The sequence below is a fragment of the Erpetoichthys calabaricus genome, chromosome 7 (genome assembly GCF_900747795.2).
Source record: "Erpetoichthys calabaricus chromosome 7, fErpCal1.3, whole genome shotgun sequence".
Taxonomy (NCBI): domain Eukaryota; kingdom Metazoa; phylum Chordata; class Cladistia; order Polypteriformes; family Polypteridae; genus Erpetoichthys; species Erpetoichthys calabaricus.
Window position 1 is genome coordinate 46,284,716 of NC_041400.2, and position 19,459 is coordinate 46,304,174.

The following is a 19,459-nucleotide window of genomic DNA, read 5'->3' on the forward strand; positions in this document are numbered from 1 at the left end:
AACTTGGTGGCATTAATTGGCATGGCACGATGTCAAACGGGTGACTTGTCTCTCTACAGTACACACTAACAATATATGTGAGAAAGTGCAGCAACAGACAATTGAAAAGGAAACACCAGTGCAACACATATTGTGACTAGTGCAATGTGGCAATGCATGCAATTGGCTGCTTTGAGCGATATCATACTTTGCAGGACGTTGCTGTGTAACATGTATGTGATATGTATGTGAAATCATATAGTATGCAGGCTCATACAACATGCAAGACAGTAACATTTGTCAAAAGTAAAAATTTTTTATCTGATTTGATATGTTAAACAATTGCTTTGTGTTCTTTTTTTAAAAAAAGTTACTGGAAAAATATTCAGAACTGGGAGAAAAGAAACAAAAAAAAAATTAGCCCTAAAAGAGTTAAAGACATAAAGTCCACAGAAACACTTGCACAGATAGAAGTTTGCTACACATTTTATATGTGTCAAAATCTCATCAACCTGCACCATCACAAGGTGTTAAATTTAATCAATCCATTGTCTAAACTTGTTATATATACAATTCAGAATGTTTATTCATTAAGTACTGGGCATAGGGTAGGAACTAATCCAATATGAGGCACCATGGGTTACAGGCCAAAATCACATATACACTATACACTCCAGTTCAGTCATCCACAACTCCAGTTCAGTCATCCACAACCTATTTAGTGTTGCCAATTAACACACATGCTTTAGTGATGTTGTAGGAATACCATACAGACAATGATTAAACATGCAAAACCTGCATAGACAGTGAGAAGATGAGGACCCACGGTTCTGAAGCAGGTAAGCAAAAACTTTCACCACTGTGCTATTAACATGTTTTATATAAAATTGTTTAGCGCTACTGACTCACAGTTCCAGGATCCTGGCTTTGAAACCTACACCTGGTTCCAAAGTAGCCCAGTGTCAGCACGAGTGTGAGAGTAATTAGGCCATGCAATGGACTGGCACCTCACCCAGGAATGCTTCCTGTCTTGCACCCATAATTGCTGGGACAAACAATCCAGAATTCGATTTAAGTGAGAATGTTATATAAAATTAGTCATTCAATAATAACTAAAGACTCCATAGACTAAAGAACCTAGAAAATCAGACTAGTGGAGATGTCCCTTGGATTTCTTTCATAAAAAATAAAAAATCACAACATAGGCTGGCTTCTTCAGCTGTGCCCACAGTGGAAAATGTTAAGATTGCACAGGAAAGGATGTCAGGAGAAACTGGGGAAGTCATGTATCTGTCATAGCCAATGTTTTTACATGAAAATTAGTAATCTTTGCATAGCTATGCTCATTTCTAAATAGTCATCCACAACAATTCCATTTTAAAAAGCACTACTAACACAATTCACCTCATCCTTAAAGAACTACTTGAAAAATCCATACTTTAAGTGGTGCAGTCACTAATAGTCTTTGGCTTCTATTATAGCCCAGTTATTATCCATTTAAATGTGACATTCTCTTCATCCCTGTAATAAGATCATTTCTAGACCTTCTTTACTGATGCTTTATCATTTATGCAATATAAATACAACACACAATATTCTGCGTGATATGTTTTAATGTGCACTACTCAGTTTAAGTGCAACTCCCTTGATGGGTTCTCCATTAACATGGATTATTGTTTTTGCCTTTTCACTACTTCCCTCTACTTTCTGAATGAGATAAGTCAATGTGAAATACCGAATCTTTTATTTAAGATATATTTTCATGTCTACTCCCTTATTGTGTATGCATTTTCAATGCAGCTGAACTTGTTCAAGACAGATACGAGGAATTTTCATTCACCAACTTGTCCTTATAAAAGAATCTATAAAAAGAACCCTTTATTGTGTATTAGGGACATAGAAGACAATTTCAAATTAAATACTGTACTACTTTTCTTAGTTTGGTCATCAACGGAAATAGCAGTAATATACTGTACTTTATTCACATTATACAAGGATACACATCTGTAATACATTTACACAAACTTTCAAAAAAACATTTGTCCTATGTATGTCATTGACCTTCTTACTTTTTTCATAGTTACAAGGGGTGGAGAAATTAAAGTGGCTACAGGAAATTAAAAAATCCACAAAACACAGTTAACTGTATTATATTAAAAATTGACCTGAATAACTATGTGAAAATATCTGCTTGGTCTTAAGGCTGTTTTCACCCTGAGAATAAACAGCTGCAAAGTCACATTTTAGTTAACCGTAAAAGTAAAGAAAAACAAAAGTGTGTGCCATTGCATATGAAGGAATGACACAAGGTACACATCCTTTATATACAATGGACCATATTTCTCGAATAAAGAGAGGAAACGTTGCAGTTAAACTTAAGCATGTTTAGTAATAACAACACATTTTCTACTGAATTAATTTATAATGGTTTCAAGGATTCTCTATCTTTTTTACTGTATGAGCTTTTTCTTTTGAGCATTTACAGTTTCCTCCCAATTCCTAAAGATATACCTGTTAGATGGATTGGTTAGTATATATATATGTCCAAACGTGAGTGTGGATGTGTGCATATGTGCCTCCTGTATTATACTGGTGCTTTTTCTATGGTTATTTCCTGCTTTGCACTTGATCCTACTGTAATAGAGCAGTATGGTCTACTGCAAGGGTGGGCAAAGTTGTTCCTGGAGGGCCACAGTGACTGCGGGTTTCTTCAAACCCAATTGCTTAATAAGAAGCACTTATTGCTCAAGTAACACTCCTGCTTCATTTTCGTTGTCTTGCTCATTAAGATTTTGAACCCTTATTGCTTATTTTAGCCTTACACAGCCGTATTCTCGTTTTTTTAATTGGTTCTTATTAGCAATAAGTTGCAAATGACAAAAGAAACCAGCAGTTCTCCGTTTAGCTTGTTTCCATGTGTGGATTTATAGTGGACTGTTTGGTTTAATTAAATACTTGGAAGGAAAGTTGAAGAGAAAAAAGTGAAGGACTGAGATTTACTCATCCATTTTTAGCCTTCAAATCATTTGCATGATATCCTTACAAAGGAAAATGACTTGACATAACAGAGTTAACGCAGTTAAAAAGCCATGAAATTAAATTATTGGCAGCAATTGTTTTCTAATTAAGCAATTGGGTTGGAACAAAAACCTGCGGCCCTCCAGGAACGACTTTGCCCACCCCTGGTCTACTGTGTCATTCTGTCGTGAAACTGATATAACACAATAAATGAATGAACTAATACAGAACTCCTTCACAACATACACAAGAGATATTAATGATGTTTCTGTTAACAGTAAGTTTGACTGAGGGGAACTGGAGACCCCATAAACATTTAAAGACTTAAGTGCGGAAATCTGTATGCTATTCTTTTTGTTTTTATTATACTTTTTATTATTTTTTTTTTTTTGTCAAATTTGGGATCATAAGAAACTGTTCCCTGAGATGAGAATGGAGCTCTTTAAAATAAGTGCACTGTATTATTTATTCAGACTTTTAAATAAACTTGTTTCAGCATGGTTGCATTTTTTTGAAAAATTCTTTTCAACAGTTCAAAGTATACTGTGAACTTTATCATTATTTTACTTTTCACCCAATTTTTTCACCTGATTTTGGAAAGTAAAGTGTGTGATGAATATTTTACAGATACTCCCTTCATGAATTTTGAATTATTATCTTCTTATTAAACAGGTTTGTTTTAAATGAGCCTAGCCGTCCGGTGTCTGCCTCTCCTTCTGCAAGCAATGGTAGTGTCACAGGAGCTGGCCTACCTCAACCACCTCCTGGAATGAGTTTCTATGCAGCAAAACGTGTAATTGGAGAGACTCCTTGGAGTCCTGAACAGCTTGAGCAGGTATAATTATCACTTATTCATGGATAAAAAATTTTGTAGTGATAAGTTTCTTTCAGTAACTTGCCCCTATTAAAGACATTTTTGTTTTTTAGGGTGGGCGAACTGCTTATCTTTGGTTATGTAATACCTTTTATTGGCTAACATAAAATAAATCAAACATCAATAATTAGCAAACAACAAAGATAACTGCCAGTAATAGTGCAAAATTCACAATTGGTATGCCAGTTTGAAAAGTTTTGAGGGCAGTTTTAAAATGTGTTATTGAATCAAGCTGACGTATATGAGCGGAAGAGAATTCCTGAGTTCAGGAGCACTATGAGAGACGCTCGAGCTCCCATAGAACAGAGGCTGACGTGTGGTACAGAAAGTAGCGCTGCAGATCAGGATCTGAGTGAGCGAGAGGGGTGTCAGTCTGTAGGAGATCAGTGAGGTTGTGGAGAGCTTTAAAAGTTAAGAGCGGTATTTTGTATTGTATTCTGTAGTTAACAGGGAGCCAGTGAAGCTAAGAGAGAATAGGTATAATATGTTCAGTGGATTTAGAACAACATGTTATTATCCTGGCAGCAGAATTTTGAAGAAGATGTAAGCGATGGATAAGTTTTTGTGGGATGCCAAATAGAATAGCATTACAGTAATCTATACGTGAGGTGACTCGGGCATTAATCAATACTTCAGTACTGTGTTGCGTAAGAACAGGACGAAGTCTAGATATATTTCGGAGATGGAAGAAGGCAGTCTGTGAAATGTTACTTATATGGGAGGAATTATTTAATAATAATAATTATTATAATATATCCATCCATCCATCCATTTTCCAACCCGCTGAATCCGAACACAGGGTCACGGGGGTCTGCTGGAGCCAATCCCAGCCAACACAGGGCACAAGGCAGGAAACAATCCTGGGCAGGGTGCCAACCCACCGCAGATATATATATATCTATACTAATAAAAGGCAAAGCCCTCACTGACTGACTCATCACTAATTCTCCAACTTCCCGTGTAGGTAGAAGGCTGAAATTTGGCAGGCTCATTCCTTACAGCTTACTTACAAAAGTTAGGCAGGTTTCATTTCGAAATTCTACACGTAATGGTCATAACTGGAACCTGCTTTTTGTCCATATACTCTAATGGAGGAGGCGGAGTCACGTATCGCGTCATCACGCCTCCTACGTAATCACGTGAACTAAAAACAAGGAAGAGTCAAACGCGGGAACGAAGGTAAATGACGTTAATTTTTGAGTGTCTTTTAATACTGTGTAAGCATACATATTAACACATGCAATTAAACGTGTGCATTTACGGTGTGATTTCTCAGGCTTAAAAGCTCGCCTTTTATTAAAAACGTGAATGCAAACTGTTTTCATTCTGAAGGGCACAAACCACGTTAGATTTCATGATCAAGAGTAAGCTCAGCACACAGCTTGGTCATATTACAACCGGAAGGGCGAACTGACAACATGGTATACAAAGAGATCCTTAAGAAATAATTATTGATTCATTTTCCCTCAGTTTAAAAAGGTTTACTTTTCTTCTTAGTAAAAATTTTAAAGCAGTACTTCGCCGCTGCGAAGCGCGGGTATTTTGATATATATCAAAATATATCGCGTCATCACGCCTCCCATGTAAGCACGTGAACTGACCCGCTGCCGTTTGCAATGCCATATTCGCGAGATACAAGTTTAATGAGAAGACACGAGGTATAAACGACAGTTTGGATCACTTTGTGACAGAGTTAAAATTGCTGTAGCGAGAAACTTTTAACTGCCGGGTCTTAGCTAACATTAAATAAACCCCTGGACATCGCAACATCACACAAGAGATCGGCTCACGTGAAGTGACTGAACGCAGCAGGAGTGATCACTTCGATGAATCAAACCTGTTCAAAAAACACATTACACAATTGATAAGGTACGAAAACAATATGAAACCGATTGTGGATTTCCGTACAGCCACTGAAACTTTGTGACGGCATGAGACTTCAGGTCACGTGTCTGCAAAAGAACCTCATTCAGGCAACTATTTTTACTGGCGGTGGCTCAGGGGAGAGAGTTTTTATTCCTCGCATCCCCGTTATACCCTCTGATCTCCCATTTCAATTCAAACGCCTCCAATTTCCACTAAGGCTCTGCTTAGCAATGACAATTAATAAGTCTCAGGGACAGACCCTACAAAAGGTTGGCATTGATTTGAGGCAGGACTGCTTTTCACATGGCCAACTGTACGTTGCATGCTCAACAGTAAGCTCAGCACACAGCTTGGTCATATTACAACCAGAGGGGAGAACTGACAACGTGCTATACAAAGAGATCCATAACAAATAATTATTGATTCATTTTCCCTCAGTTTAAAAAGGTTTACTTTTCTTCTTAATAAAAATTTTAAAGCAGTACTTCGCCACTGCGAAGCGCGGGTATTTTGATATATATCAAAATATATCGCGTCATCACGCCTCCCATGTACGCACGTGAACTGACCCGCTGCCGTTTGCAATGCCATATTCGCGAGATACAAGTTTAATGAGAAGACACGAGGTATAAATGACAGTTTGGATCACTTTGTGACAGAGTTAAAATTGCTGTAGCGAGAAACTTTTAACTGCCGGGTCTTAGCTAACATTAAATAAACCCGTGGACATCGCAACATCACACAAGAGAGCGGCTCTTACTTAAGCAGCATAGGATGGTGGTCTTTAGGATGACTTTGGAGATCAAGAAGAGGAAGAGAGCAAGGGCAGAGCCGAGGATCAAATGATGGAAGTTGAAAAAGGAAGACTGCAAGGTTGAGTTTAGGGAGGAGGTGAGACAAGCACTGGATGGAAATGAAGAGTTACCTGACAGCTGGGAAACTACAGAAGATGTAGTAATGGTGACAGCAAGAAGGGTGCTTGGCGTGACATCTGGACAGAGGAAGGAGGAAAAGGAAATCTGGCGGTGGAATGAGGAAATACTGGAGAGTATACAGAGGAAGAGGATGGCAAAGAAGAAGTGGGATAGTCAGAGAGATGCAGAAAGTAGACAAGAGTACAAGGAGATAAGGCGCAGGTGAAGAGAGAGGTGGCGAAGGCTAAAGAAAAGGCGTATGATGAATTGTATGAGAGGTTGGACACTAAGGAGGGAGAAAAGGACCTGTACTGATTGGCTAGACAGAGGGACTGAGCTGGGAAAGATGTGCAGCAGGTTAGGGTGATAAAGGATAAAGATGGAAACGCACTCACAAGCGAGGAGAGTGTGTTGAGCAGATGGAAAGAGTACTTTGAGAGGCTTATGAATGAAGAGAACGAGAGAGAGAAGAGGTTGGATGATGTGGAGATAGTGAATCAGGAAGTGCAACAGATTAGCAAGGAGGAAGTAAGGACAGCTATGAGGAGGATGAAATATGGAAAGGCCGTTGGTCCAGATGACATACCTATGGAAGCATGGAGGTGTTTAGGAGAGATGGCAGTGGAGTTTTTAACCAGATTGTTTAATGGAATCTTGGAAATTGAGAGGATGCCTGAAGAATGAAGAAGAAATGTACTGGTGCTGATATTTAAGAATAAGGGGGATGTGCAGGACTGCAGTAACTACAGGGGAATAAAATTGATGAGCCACAGCATGAAGTTATGGGAAAGAGTAGTGGAAGCTAGATTAAGAAGTGAGGTGATGATTAGTGAGCAGCAGTATGGTTTCATGCCAAGAAAGAGCACCACAGATGCAGTGTTTGCTCTGAGGATGTTGATGGAGAAGTTTAGAGAAGGCCAGAAGGAGTTGCATTGCATCTTTGTGGACCTGGAGAAAGCATATGACAGGGTGCCTCGAGAGGAGCTGTGGTATTGTATGATGAAGTCGGGAGTGGCAGAGAAGTATGTAAGAGTTGCACAGGATATGTACGAGGGAAGTGTGACAGTGGTGAGGTCTGTGGTAGGAGTGACGGATGCATTCAAGTTGGAGGTGGGATTATATCAGGGATCGGCTCTGAGCCCTTTCTTATTTGCAGTGGTGATGGACAGGTTGACAGAAGAGATTAGACAGGAGTCCCCGTGGACCATGTTTGCTGATGACATTGTGATCTGTAGCATTGGTAAGGTGCAGGTTGATGAGACCCTGGAGAGGTGGTGATATGCTCTAGAGAGGAGAGGAATGAAGGTCAGTAGGAACAAGACAAAATACATGTGTGTAAATGAGAGGGAGGTCAGTGGAATGGTGAGGAAGCAGGATGAGTTTAAATACAACAGTATTTAATATTTATTTTATTTGATGAACAGTACAGAGTAATGGGGATTGTGGAAGAGAGGTGAAAAAGAGTGCAGGCAGGGTGGAATGGGTGGAGAAGAGTGTCAGGAGTAATTTGTGACAGACGGGTATCAGCAAGAGTGAAAGGGAAGGTCTACAGGACGGTAGTGAGACCAGCTATGTTATATGGGTTGGAGACGGTGGCATTGACCGGAAAGCAGGAGACAGAGCTGGAGGTGGCAGAGTTAGAGATGCTAAGATTTGCATTGGGTGTGACGAGAATGGATAGGATTAGAAATGAGTACATAAGAGGGTCAACTCAGAGTTGAACGGTTGGGAGACAAAGTCAGAGAGTCGAGATTGCGTTGGTTTGGACATGTGCAGTGTAGAGATGCTAAGGATAGAGCTGCCAGGGAAGAGGAAAAGAAGAAGACCTAAGCCATGGTTTATGGATTTGGTGAGAGAGGACATGCAGGTGATGGGTGTAACAGAGCAAGATGCAGAGGACAGAAAGATATGGAAGAAGATGATCTGCTGTGGCAACCCCTAACGAGGGTTGCAGCCGGGTGCAGCTGAAAGAAGAAGAAGATGATGATGCATGGTGTTAATGGATTGTACTCTTTTCTGTTTGAGTTATTGTGCCCTTGAAAATGAATGTTATGCTTTCCTGAACCAATTCAATTTTAAATTTTCACATTTGACTTATCTGTGAAACGGCTTATACACAAGTATATACAGTAATCCCTCGCTACTTCGCGGTTCACTTTTCACGGATTCACGACTTCGCTGGTTTTTAAATACAAGTGATTGCCCGCCTATCGCGGAAGTTGTGTTCCACACCCATCAGCAACAGGAAAAAATCTGCGATATAGAAAGACCATATAAATAAACATTTTATAGTTTAAGCCTTAAAATACCCATCCCACATGCTTTAAACACATGTAAATTTATAAAACACAATTTGTTAACACATATGATATGTGGATGTCGGGCTAAGGATATGAGTAACATCTCACTATTATAAAACATTTTAACTTCACGCAAGACAAGACAGTGAGACAGGAAAATAGGTGCTGTACAGGCTTTTAAATTATTGACACGCAGAGCGACAAGCAGCACAAAGCCAGCACAAAGTCCACTTCTCCTTAGCGTTCATTCAGCTCCCCACCCCCTTGACAAAGCGAAGTGGCAGGAGCGTACTGCGCCTCCGGGGAGGGGGAGTTTGAGCGAACGTGCGTTCAGCCCTCATACACCCCCACTCCTCCTCCTCCTTCCGAACTCGCAGAGCGACAAGCAGGCATTTTGGCAGAAGCAGCACAAAGTCCATTTCTGCTCAGCGTGAGTTCAGCTGCCCCCCTTAACAAAGCGAGTGCAGACACATTGACGTCTGATTGCAGTGTGCAGTGTTGGTCTGCAGTGTTTAAGAGCATAGGAAGTGTTTATAAGAGTGTGGGAAAGGTTAACAAGAGAGTGAGAAAGGTTTATAAGAGTGTGGGAAGGGTTTATAAAGCCTTAAAATATGTATAAATAATAAAATAAATATAGGTCGCTACTTCGCGGATTTTCACCTATCGCGGGGGGCTCTGGAACGTAACCCCCGCGATAGGTGAGGGATGACTGTATGGTAATTCTTTTCTCATTTTATTATGATTGATTGGCTGTATTTTCCCTTGTTGTTTGACTAACACAATTAGGTTACATGACATTTTTGTGCTACAATAAATGCACTTACAGTCAGAACATCCCATAATATTTCCTTTTCTTCACTCTTCAAAAAAATGCATCACTGATCATTTTTTTAAAAGTGTTCTTTCAGAATTATGGTTATGACAAGAACTAACCCACTAAAGCTGTTCCTGTCCATAGATGAAGACACTAAAAATTCCCTGAAGGAAATATCTCTCTGCTGCATATTTTTTTCTTTCAAATATACATTATTTATTTACCAGATGTATTTCTTCTTATTCTTTTATAGTGCAAACTTGGGATTGTAAAGTTTATTGAAGCAGAACAAGTTTCTGAAGTGGAAGCAGTAGTGCACTTGGTTGTAGCTTCTAGTGACACTCGGCATAGTGTAGCAACGGCAGCAGATCTCGAACTGAAGAGCAAACAAAGGTAGGACAAGATTTTTAATCTTCAAAAATAGTTTAAGATCTTAGTTAATGACAGTCACATATAACTTGGTAATATGCTACCTGACAGAATCATAAATATATGCTGTTTTCTATTGTAATTGTGATTTAATAGGTTTGTGCTTATGGTGACAGGTACTGTATTATTAAAACTAACTGACCTGTGGTGTCAGTGTTGTTTAATAAAGTTAAATGTGTTTGATACTTTATCTGTCTGTACCGCGACAGTTCATTCTCCATCTGTTATGCACCAGGTGCTTCACTGTGGTAGTTTCAGTAATGCATTTTAAGAATTTTTGTTTCTGTATTTCAACAATAAATTGTAAACCTCAATAATATCAGTAATGCAACAAATTATCTCCCATGAAATACAATTTATTGAACAAAACCATGTGCGTTATGTATTTAATACTTCGTAAATGATGGAGTAGTGCTTAAGTTGTCCAGATTGACTGTAATACTTCCAGTCATGACAGATCAAATTGTCAATGTATATTTTTTTTTATTTACAATATATTTTTGTCCCTCTGTTAGTGAAGCACAGAATTTTATAACAAAAGTTACATTCTTAAATCATTACCATTTTCTGGTTTCATTTTCTAAAACTCATTGGCTTCCACCCACCACTGGGATTAATTCAACTGTTTAGTTCAATTGTGTGAGAAAGTACTTTAGTACACTGCACAAACACAAATGTATTCAGGCAGCCTAAAGGTGTTAAACGAGTTTAGTTCCTGGCGATATTTATAACCAGATTTTGGTAGGTAAGTTGGAACTTGAAATGAAAATGTCTGTTAAATATCAGCAAAAAAGTATAATGCCTTGTTCTTTATTTTATAGAAAGCGTTTTAAACTAATAAAATGACAGTGAAGCAATATTACTGTAATTTTAATTATTTGTGTTTTATGAATAAAATTAAACTGAACAACTGGGTTTGTACAGTATGTTGACCTTATCCTTAAACATATTATATTTTTGGATAGTGACACAGTACTTCATACAACTGAAAAAAGGTAAATTTGTGTCACAAGAAGATGCCACTAACTAATGATTAATAACAGAGCAGAGGAGTGCTGTCTTTACTAAGGGATCGCTAAGATTGTCTTTTCCCCCTTCCAGCAGCTATGCTCCCTGAGACAGCATGGCTGCAAGGTTTACTTAGGACGTTGGCAACTATGATCAGATGGTTCTGCCTCTGCTCAGGTAAATGGGTAGTTGCATATCTACCTGCTTATCTGTGACAGAGCTTATTGCTTGGCTGTGTATGGTGCCCTTTACATTTAGTGTTATGTCCTCCTTCCAGTGATTAAAAAGAAACAGTTTGGGGTCTTATGTGTCTATTCATATTTGTAGAATTAACTGTACTTTGAGATCCGCCTCTGTGTATGTATAATAATAGCTTGAATTCTGCACCTATGTATATTCTAGCCATGTCTGCACAAATTCCTTTTGGGTATAGAAATCTTTGTGCATTGACAGTTTCATAGCTTTCATAGAGTTTATTCTTAGAGCTAGATATATGGGTGTATAAAGACTCTTATAATAAACATTTTAGTAAATTTATTTTTGTTTTTGTTTGCAAATGTTCCTCTGGGTGGCAGTAGACCGCAAGTAATATAGTTTTTGATTGACTATGGAGGGTTGGTAATCTATGTTCTGACCTTTCCCCAACTGGAAAACATTGATATCAGTCTGCATTTGCATACAGGGGTGTGATCCACTCTGCTGAACAGTAAGTCAGATGGATGATCAAAATATGCAAATTTCAACGGGAAGTAAGCAGCATATGGAGAAGTTATATAAATAATAATATCCAGATCTTTGCTTTTACATGTTAGGTGAAGTGTCTTGAGATTTCAAACCAATCTTTAATTAATAGTGCTTAGAAAAGTGTATCACAAGCATATCAGCAAAAATTCATTCAGGTTAATAAAGTTGAATCACAGTTTGTACAGGTAGTAACAGAATTCACTTAAGGAATTGATACTGATCATTCCTAATCTGTTATTCTAATTGAAAAGGCTTTATCTATTGTTGCCTATGATTATTTTAGGGGTCTGCACATTGAAATAAGTTGACGAAGTCTAGAAATTCTGTCAATAACTTCCTCATCACTTATCTAGACTGAAGCATGGATATTGGTGGAGAGTTATGGAACCTGGGCTGGTTCATTTTGACAAAACTTCTAAGTTGTACATATTAAAAGGAGTGTATTACTGAAAAAAAAATTATTTGAAAGTATTCAAGATAATAGCCAATATTGAGGATGGATGTCTGAATACCTAGTGACTACCATAAATAAATGCAGTATAGTTTAAAAAAAAAAAGGTTAAATATATGATTATTATGCTTTGGAGCACTAAGAATAACATTATTGATGATAGTAATTATGGGATTGCAGATTTTAAGTTTTAATTTTGCAGTAAACACAAAATCTAACTATAATAAAATTATCTAACAATAATATTGGCCTATACATTTTACAGTACTGTAAAAAATATGTGACTTCTTTCTGAGTTTTATTGTTATTGCACATTTAAGTGTTTCATGGTTTTCGCCCTGCGGTGAGCTGGCGCCCTGCCTTGCGCCCTGTGTTGGCTGGGATTGGCTCCAGCAGACCTCCGTGACCCTGTAGTTAGGATATAGCGGGTTGGATAATGGATGGATGGATGGTTTTAGCCTCTTCTTTAATCACCAGTTGTAATCCTAGTTAGTCACTTACCGTTTGACTTTTATATTCGTAAATGGCAGTTTTCACTGTGGATGCACATGTGACAGTGGGAAATGAAATACTCAACTCTACGTGCAAGGAATGAGTTAGTGATCAACAACTCACACTTTATACCATTGTAGGATTACTAATGGAAAATATGAAGAAATTGTATATTAAACTTAATTCCAATCATCTTTTTACCATTAACTTATTTATTTATAACCTTTTTCCTTCTGCATTTTATAATTCAGCAACATTAATATGTTTACCATAGATACTTGTAGTTAAGGCAACCCTCAAACTTGTAAACAAAATACCATGAAAATGCAGAACCCACGGATAAGCTGATTATGAAAATTTAAAACAACAATAACCTAACACAGTACTTATTTTATTGAACTACCTGCGTTAGTGAAAAGAATTAAAAAAAAATTACAGGTAAACATAATCCTACAACCCCAAATCAGAAAAAGTTGGGACAGTGTGGAAAATGTGAATAAAAAAAGAAAAAAGCAAGTTATAAATTCTCCTCAAATTTTATTTCATTGCAGACTGTATGAACACAAAATAATTCATGTTTTTTTTTGTCAACATCATTTGATTTGTAAATAAATATCCATTCTTGCCATTCAGGCTTGCAACACATTTCAAAAAAAGTTGGGACAGTACAGTATTTACCACTTTGTACAGTTCCCATGTCTTTTAACAACACTTAAAAGACGTTTAGGCATTGAAGAAATCAAGTGACTAAGTGTTGCAGGTGTTAGTTTGTCCCATTCTTCCTGCAAACAACATTTTAGGTGCGCAACAGTACGGGGTCTTCGTTGACGCATTTTTCGTTTCAAAATGCGCCAAACATTCTCTATAGGAGACAAATCAGGGCTGCAGGCAGGCCAGTCAAGCATCCGCACCCTCTTCTTACGCAGCCATGCCTTTGTTATGCGCGCAGTATGTGGTTTGGCATTGTCTTGCTGAAATAAGCATGGGCGTCCCTGGAAAAGACGTTGTCTTGAAGGCAGCATTTGTTCCTCCAAAACTGAGATATACTTCTCAGCATTGATGGTGCCATCGCAGAAGTGCAAGTTACCTTTGCCGAAGGCACTGACACAACCCCATACCATGACAGACCCTGGCTTTTGGACTTATATCTGGTAACAGTCTGGATGGTCCTTTTCCTCTTTGGTCCGCAGCACACGGCGTCCATTTCTTCCAAAAAAGATGTGAAAAACCGATTCGTCTGACCACAATACATGTTTCCACTGCACAATGGACCATCCCAGATGCCTCCGAGCCCAGAGAAGTTGACGGCGCTTCTGGACACTATTTATGTAGGGCTTCCTTTTGGCACAGTACAGTTTTAGCTGGCATTTCCTAATGTAACTACGTACTGTAGTGCTTGAGAGTGACTTCCTGAAGTAGTCCTGAGCCCACGCAGTTATATCATTTATTGATGAATGACGGTTTTTAATGCATTGCCGTCTGAGGGCTCGGAGATCACGGCCATTCAGTTTAGGCTTGCGTCCTTGGCCTTTGCGCACGGTAATTTCTCCAGATTCCCTGATTCTTTTCACTACGTTATGCACTGTAGAGGGAGAAATGCCCAAATCTCTTCCTATCTGTCTTTGAGAAACGTTTTTCTTCATCATTTCAAAGATTTTTGCCCGCACTTGGTGGCAAACTGGCGATCCTCTGCCCATCTTTGCTCCTATAGGAGTAGGCCTTTCCTTGATGCTGCTTTTGTACTGAATCATGATTGCAATCACCTGTTAACATCACCAGTTTCAAATCATATCATTATTTAGTTATTATACCTCATTACTACCCCTTAATTGCCCCCATCCCAACTTTTTTTGAAATGTGTTGCAAGCCTGAATGGCAAGAATGGATATTTATTTACAAATCAAATGATGTTGACAAAAAAAAACATGAATTATTTTGTGTTCATACTGTCTGCAATGAAATAAAATTTGAGGAGAATTTATAACTTGCTTTTTTCTTTTTTTATTCACATTTTCCACACTGTCCCAACTTTTTCTGATTTGGGGTTGTACATGTACTGACGTGTAAATTCAGTCTGCTTTGTACTGGGTCAAAGGGAGCCAGTGATTATAATAATAATAATAATTCTTTATTTATTTGTCACATACATAGTTATACAGGCACCTAGGCACATAGTTATACAACACACAGTGAAATGCATCTTTTTGCATACCCCTTGGGGTCAGAGCGCAGGGTCAGCCATTGTACAGTGCCCCTAGAGCAATTAAAGGTTAAGGGCCTTGCTCAAGGGTCCAGCAGAGTAGCATCTCTTTTGGCAGTGACGGGGATTCGAACCGGCAACCTTGGGGATGCCAGCGCAGATCCTTAGCCTCAGAGCTAGTACTGAGTATAAGACAAGAAGCAAATGTGGTACACTGGTCCTTTGCTCACAATTAAACAGCCAAGCAGAATAGAGTGTGCTGCATGCCATCCAGTAAAGGAAATCTATGAGTAACATATCAGTTTAGTTTTAATCAAGCTATTTGTTCTAGATATTTTGAAACTCTGTGATCTACTGGCTTAGCAGCTAGTTCATACCACAAATCTTTGGAGGAACATATTTACTTCTCCATACGTGAAGGATTAAATACAATTATAAAAAACAAGAAAATGATCAAGTGTGACTGTGTTTCTGGTCAACTTTGTGAAGGTTCCTATAAAGGTTTAGGATTCAATAACAATACAAAATGCAATTTTTCACACAAAAGAAGAAAAAGTAACATACTGTGTAACACATTCCATTTTATAGTAAGTACCTATATGACATATTTAGTTGCCTTTTTTGTGAGTAGTCAGTAATGTTATAAAGTTACTTTTATAAGTAACGTTCCCCAACACTGTTGGCAAATGACAGGCTTTAGTACTTTGTTATACTTTTAGTCTGATCGTAGTACTGTTACTCAAATGGAGCAAGCGTCTCTTTCGGCAGTTTTGCGTTTATGTAAAATATTCTTGCGGTCAACATGCTGTCTGTGTTGGCACCACAGTTGTCCACTGAGCTTTATTTACAAATTGGCTCTCTAGCATTTTTGTAATGTTACTGTGCTGATCTGGTCTTAGTATGTATTTAAGGGAACAAGACTAACTTTCACGTTTAGTGCTGTTGCATTGTGTCCCAGAGCTGTGAACTAGCAGTGGACTTAGAAGGAATGCAGTTGCATATGCTTCTTAGAGTTGGACAGGGAAACAAAGTTTCATTAGACCATTTTGTGAGGTTTAATGGACTTAGTACAGTGTTACAAAATGCTTTTTTCTTTTAAGACATAACTTTTTTGAAAGTTATTTCTTTTTGTTTTTATGTGAATTATTTTAAACCTCATTTACTTTACACACACATATTCTATTTTTTGTAACAGCTTGGTTTATTGTGAAATGTTCTTGAAACATTCCAATTTTGTATTTAACTATAATTTCTTCATAGCATTCAGTTTTAGCAAATGGTGATGATAATATCAGTTGTTTCAGGGGTATAGTGTTTGTTAGGAATTTTAAGCAAGCATAAGCAACCAGTACAACAGTGTTTGACCAAGAAAGGCTTTGATTAATGTGAAAGTAATGATCTGTTTATTGTAATAAAACACAGCAATACTCCATCATTACCAACCCCAATTACTGTACTTTTCCACTGGGTGCATTCTGTCTACGCAGAATAAACTTTACACCATGAAGCAGTAGTCTCTGTGATCCCACATATTAGCTCCGTGTTTTGCAGGAAGATGGTGTCTTCTGTTATTTGGCAAATGTAGAGTCACTGCTTTCTGTTGACAGTGATGTCTGTGCCCTTGTTTGCATGCACAGATACAAATGCAGAGTCTTACCATGTAGATTGAACTGTCTCATTCAGGACTTTGGCAAGTGCATCTAGTATTTCCCTGAAAATTATCTGTAATGTGAGCAGGCTGTATTCTTCCATCAGTAAGAGTACTGAAGTGCTCTATTTCTTGAAAAATCATTAAGTTTAAAAAAGCTGATGGATGTTCATACTCATTTTTAACAAAGCATTTTGGTATTTAAAGGGATCAGTTACACGGCTTAGATCAAACACTAAATGTATATAAATAAGGCATTTTATAAATTTTGTGTTTAATTATTTGGTTAATACAATTTGTCTGTAGTACTAGGGTGTTGTACCGTGTTAGCCATTATAAATGTAATGTAATTACATCTTGCCTAAAGAAGGGGCCTGAGTTGCCTTGAAAGCTTGCATATTGTAACCTTTTTGGTTAGCCAATGAAAGGTGTCATTTTGCTTGATTTCTCATGACATTAATACAATTGTGTAAATCTTGTGTCAAAGATAATTATTTAAATAAAGATTTAAAATATTGTAAACCCCTTGTTTTCCTAGAGTGAACTTCTGTTTATATGTTTCTGTTGCAGGCTTATATTTTTCTTTCCTTTACATTTTTCAGCATAATTGACTGGAACAATCCAATTATTATCAACAAGATGTACAAAGTATATTTAGGAGATATACCATTAAAAACAAAGGAGGTAGGTAAAATAATTTTTTTTTAATATAATCCTTTTTTTTTTTTTCTTGGCCATGATATGCCATAATAGGGGTGAACAGTATAGGCAAAAATAATTATCATGATTTAAAAAGAGGATTATGACAATATATAAGTAATAATAGCTTGCATTATCTGAGGTAAAAGTTATCTATAAATAGATGTAATATACTGTAGATATGTGTAAAATCAAAACTCACTTATTCAGAACTAGTAAAACAGTAGGTTTTTATAAAAAAAAAAAAAAAAAAACTGCTTATCAACAGTTTGTGTTGCTCTAGCAGAGCTCAACAACATTACTTGCCAATAATTTCTTCATCATGTACCTCTTTTTTACTTCTTATTTTCTTTCTGTCTCATTGTGCCATAATATTAGTTAATCTGCTAATTTTTCAATAATCTGTAACACTTGGCCTTGTGTTCTCTTGCTAGTTAGCTAAGAATGCATGTTGTCTTTGCAGTTTCTGTAAGCTAATTCTGGTGGTATGTGTACTGTATATGATAACTTAATTTCTACAGAATACAAAATAATTCTTTGTGGTATTGAGTGTAAAATGTGGTGGTTACTTAAAGAAGAAATTTTAAGAGCATTTTTATCATTGGATACTTATGTTGGAAATTCTGTTTTTAAGGCACAGCTTGTTATTTAAGGTACAATATGCTAACACAGCAACGGACATTGCTGGAAGCTACTGTAAATACTTAGAATGGTGATAATCAGTGTAAAATAGTATTGCCACTGCTGAAAAGATTCTCAAAAATTGTGATATTTCAACTTATTAACATACCAAAATACACTTGTTTTCTGTTGTTGATGAGAGATAAGCATCTGCCATATATCTTGCTGTGATATTTGTTTAAAGATTTTAGTATTAAGTAAGCCATGTGTTAGGCACCTCAAGCCTAGTACACTTTTTACACTGTCAGAGGGCAAACAATAGACATGCTGTCAACAAAAACAAATATTCCCAAAAATTAAAAAAAAAAAACAACTAGAAGTAGCATGATTTAGCCCTATGACAATGTTTATCGGTAAAGGTTTGATTGATGCATGCTTACTGGCAGGAATCTGGTGTAACCAAGGTTATTATAGTTTTGCCTTTTTATATTAGTTTTTATTTCTATATTTTTTCTGACCTTACTTGGAAATTCAGTTTAGTTTTAGTTTTCCTTCATCATGTATTTTTAGTTTTAGTTTAGTTTTATTTCACAAAGACATTTCTATTTTATTTTTATATATATTAGTTTCAGTTTTAGTAATTATGGCATGAAGCGCCTACAGAGTTAGTTTTGTGTCACAATCAGACAGAACTGTACACTTAACAGATTTGGATATGAGTTTAATGTTAGTGGAAGCTTACACTACATGGTTTACTATCTGGTTTTGTTTTTGTCTAATAAAAACAAGCATAATCAAAACTAGACACTGAATATGAACAATTTTACACAATTTTATAATTTTTAAAATATTTTCTCATGAAAATCACAGGGGCGTAGGAAGAGCAGGGCTCTTAGACTTGAATGAGTGTGTAGACCCCACCTAGCTGTATTGAGGGAAACAAAGAACAACAAGCATGTAGTGTCAAGGTTAGGGGCAGTGAGTCTTGAATAGACCACCATAAAGGACAGTAAACCCATAATGAGCAGAGCAAGAGCAGGTAATAGGAGTACGGACAGGCATAAAACAACAGAGACAGAGTCTGAAATTAAGAACAACATATACATTATCTAAACCTGTTTATCCAGAGTAGGATTGCAGGAAATCTGGAGTCTACCCCAGCAGGCTTGTATCCAAGGCAGGAAAAATCCCTGGTGTGCAATATGTATGATAAGGCTGATGTTAATAAACAATTCTTTTTGTTCTTATTTCAACTATCTATTTTGAGAGAGAGAGAAAAACATTGAAAAAAGGGAGACAAATATTTTAAAATATAATTCTGCTAATGGATTACTTTCACAATAGCAGGTATTTTGAGTTGTGAATAGGAACTAAAAAAGATAAATTAATAAATATGGAACAA

The 19,459-nt window shown here is 37.2% G+C and overlaps 1 protein-coding gene across 2 annotated transcripts in view; it reads left to right on the forward strand.

Moving 5' to 3' along the window:
* Nucleotides 1–19,459, forward strand: part of ecpas (Ecm29 proteasome adaptor and scaffold) — a 148,336-nt gene that overhangs the window by 33,627 nt on the left and 95,250 nt on the right. For both annotated transcript variants that reach the window (XM_028804790.2, XM_028804789.2), the window contains exons 6-8: nucleotides 3,670–3,832; nucleotides 10,019–10,158; nucleotides 17,340–17,421. In XM_028804790.2, coding sequence (XP_028660623.2) covers nucleotides 3,670–3,832; nucleotides 10,019–10,158; nucleotides 17,340–17,421 — 385 coding nt within the window. The remainder of the gene's footprint in view (nucleotides 1–3,669; nucleotides 3,833–10,018; nucleotides 10,159–17,339; nucleotides 17,422–19,459) is intronic.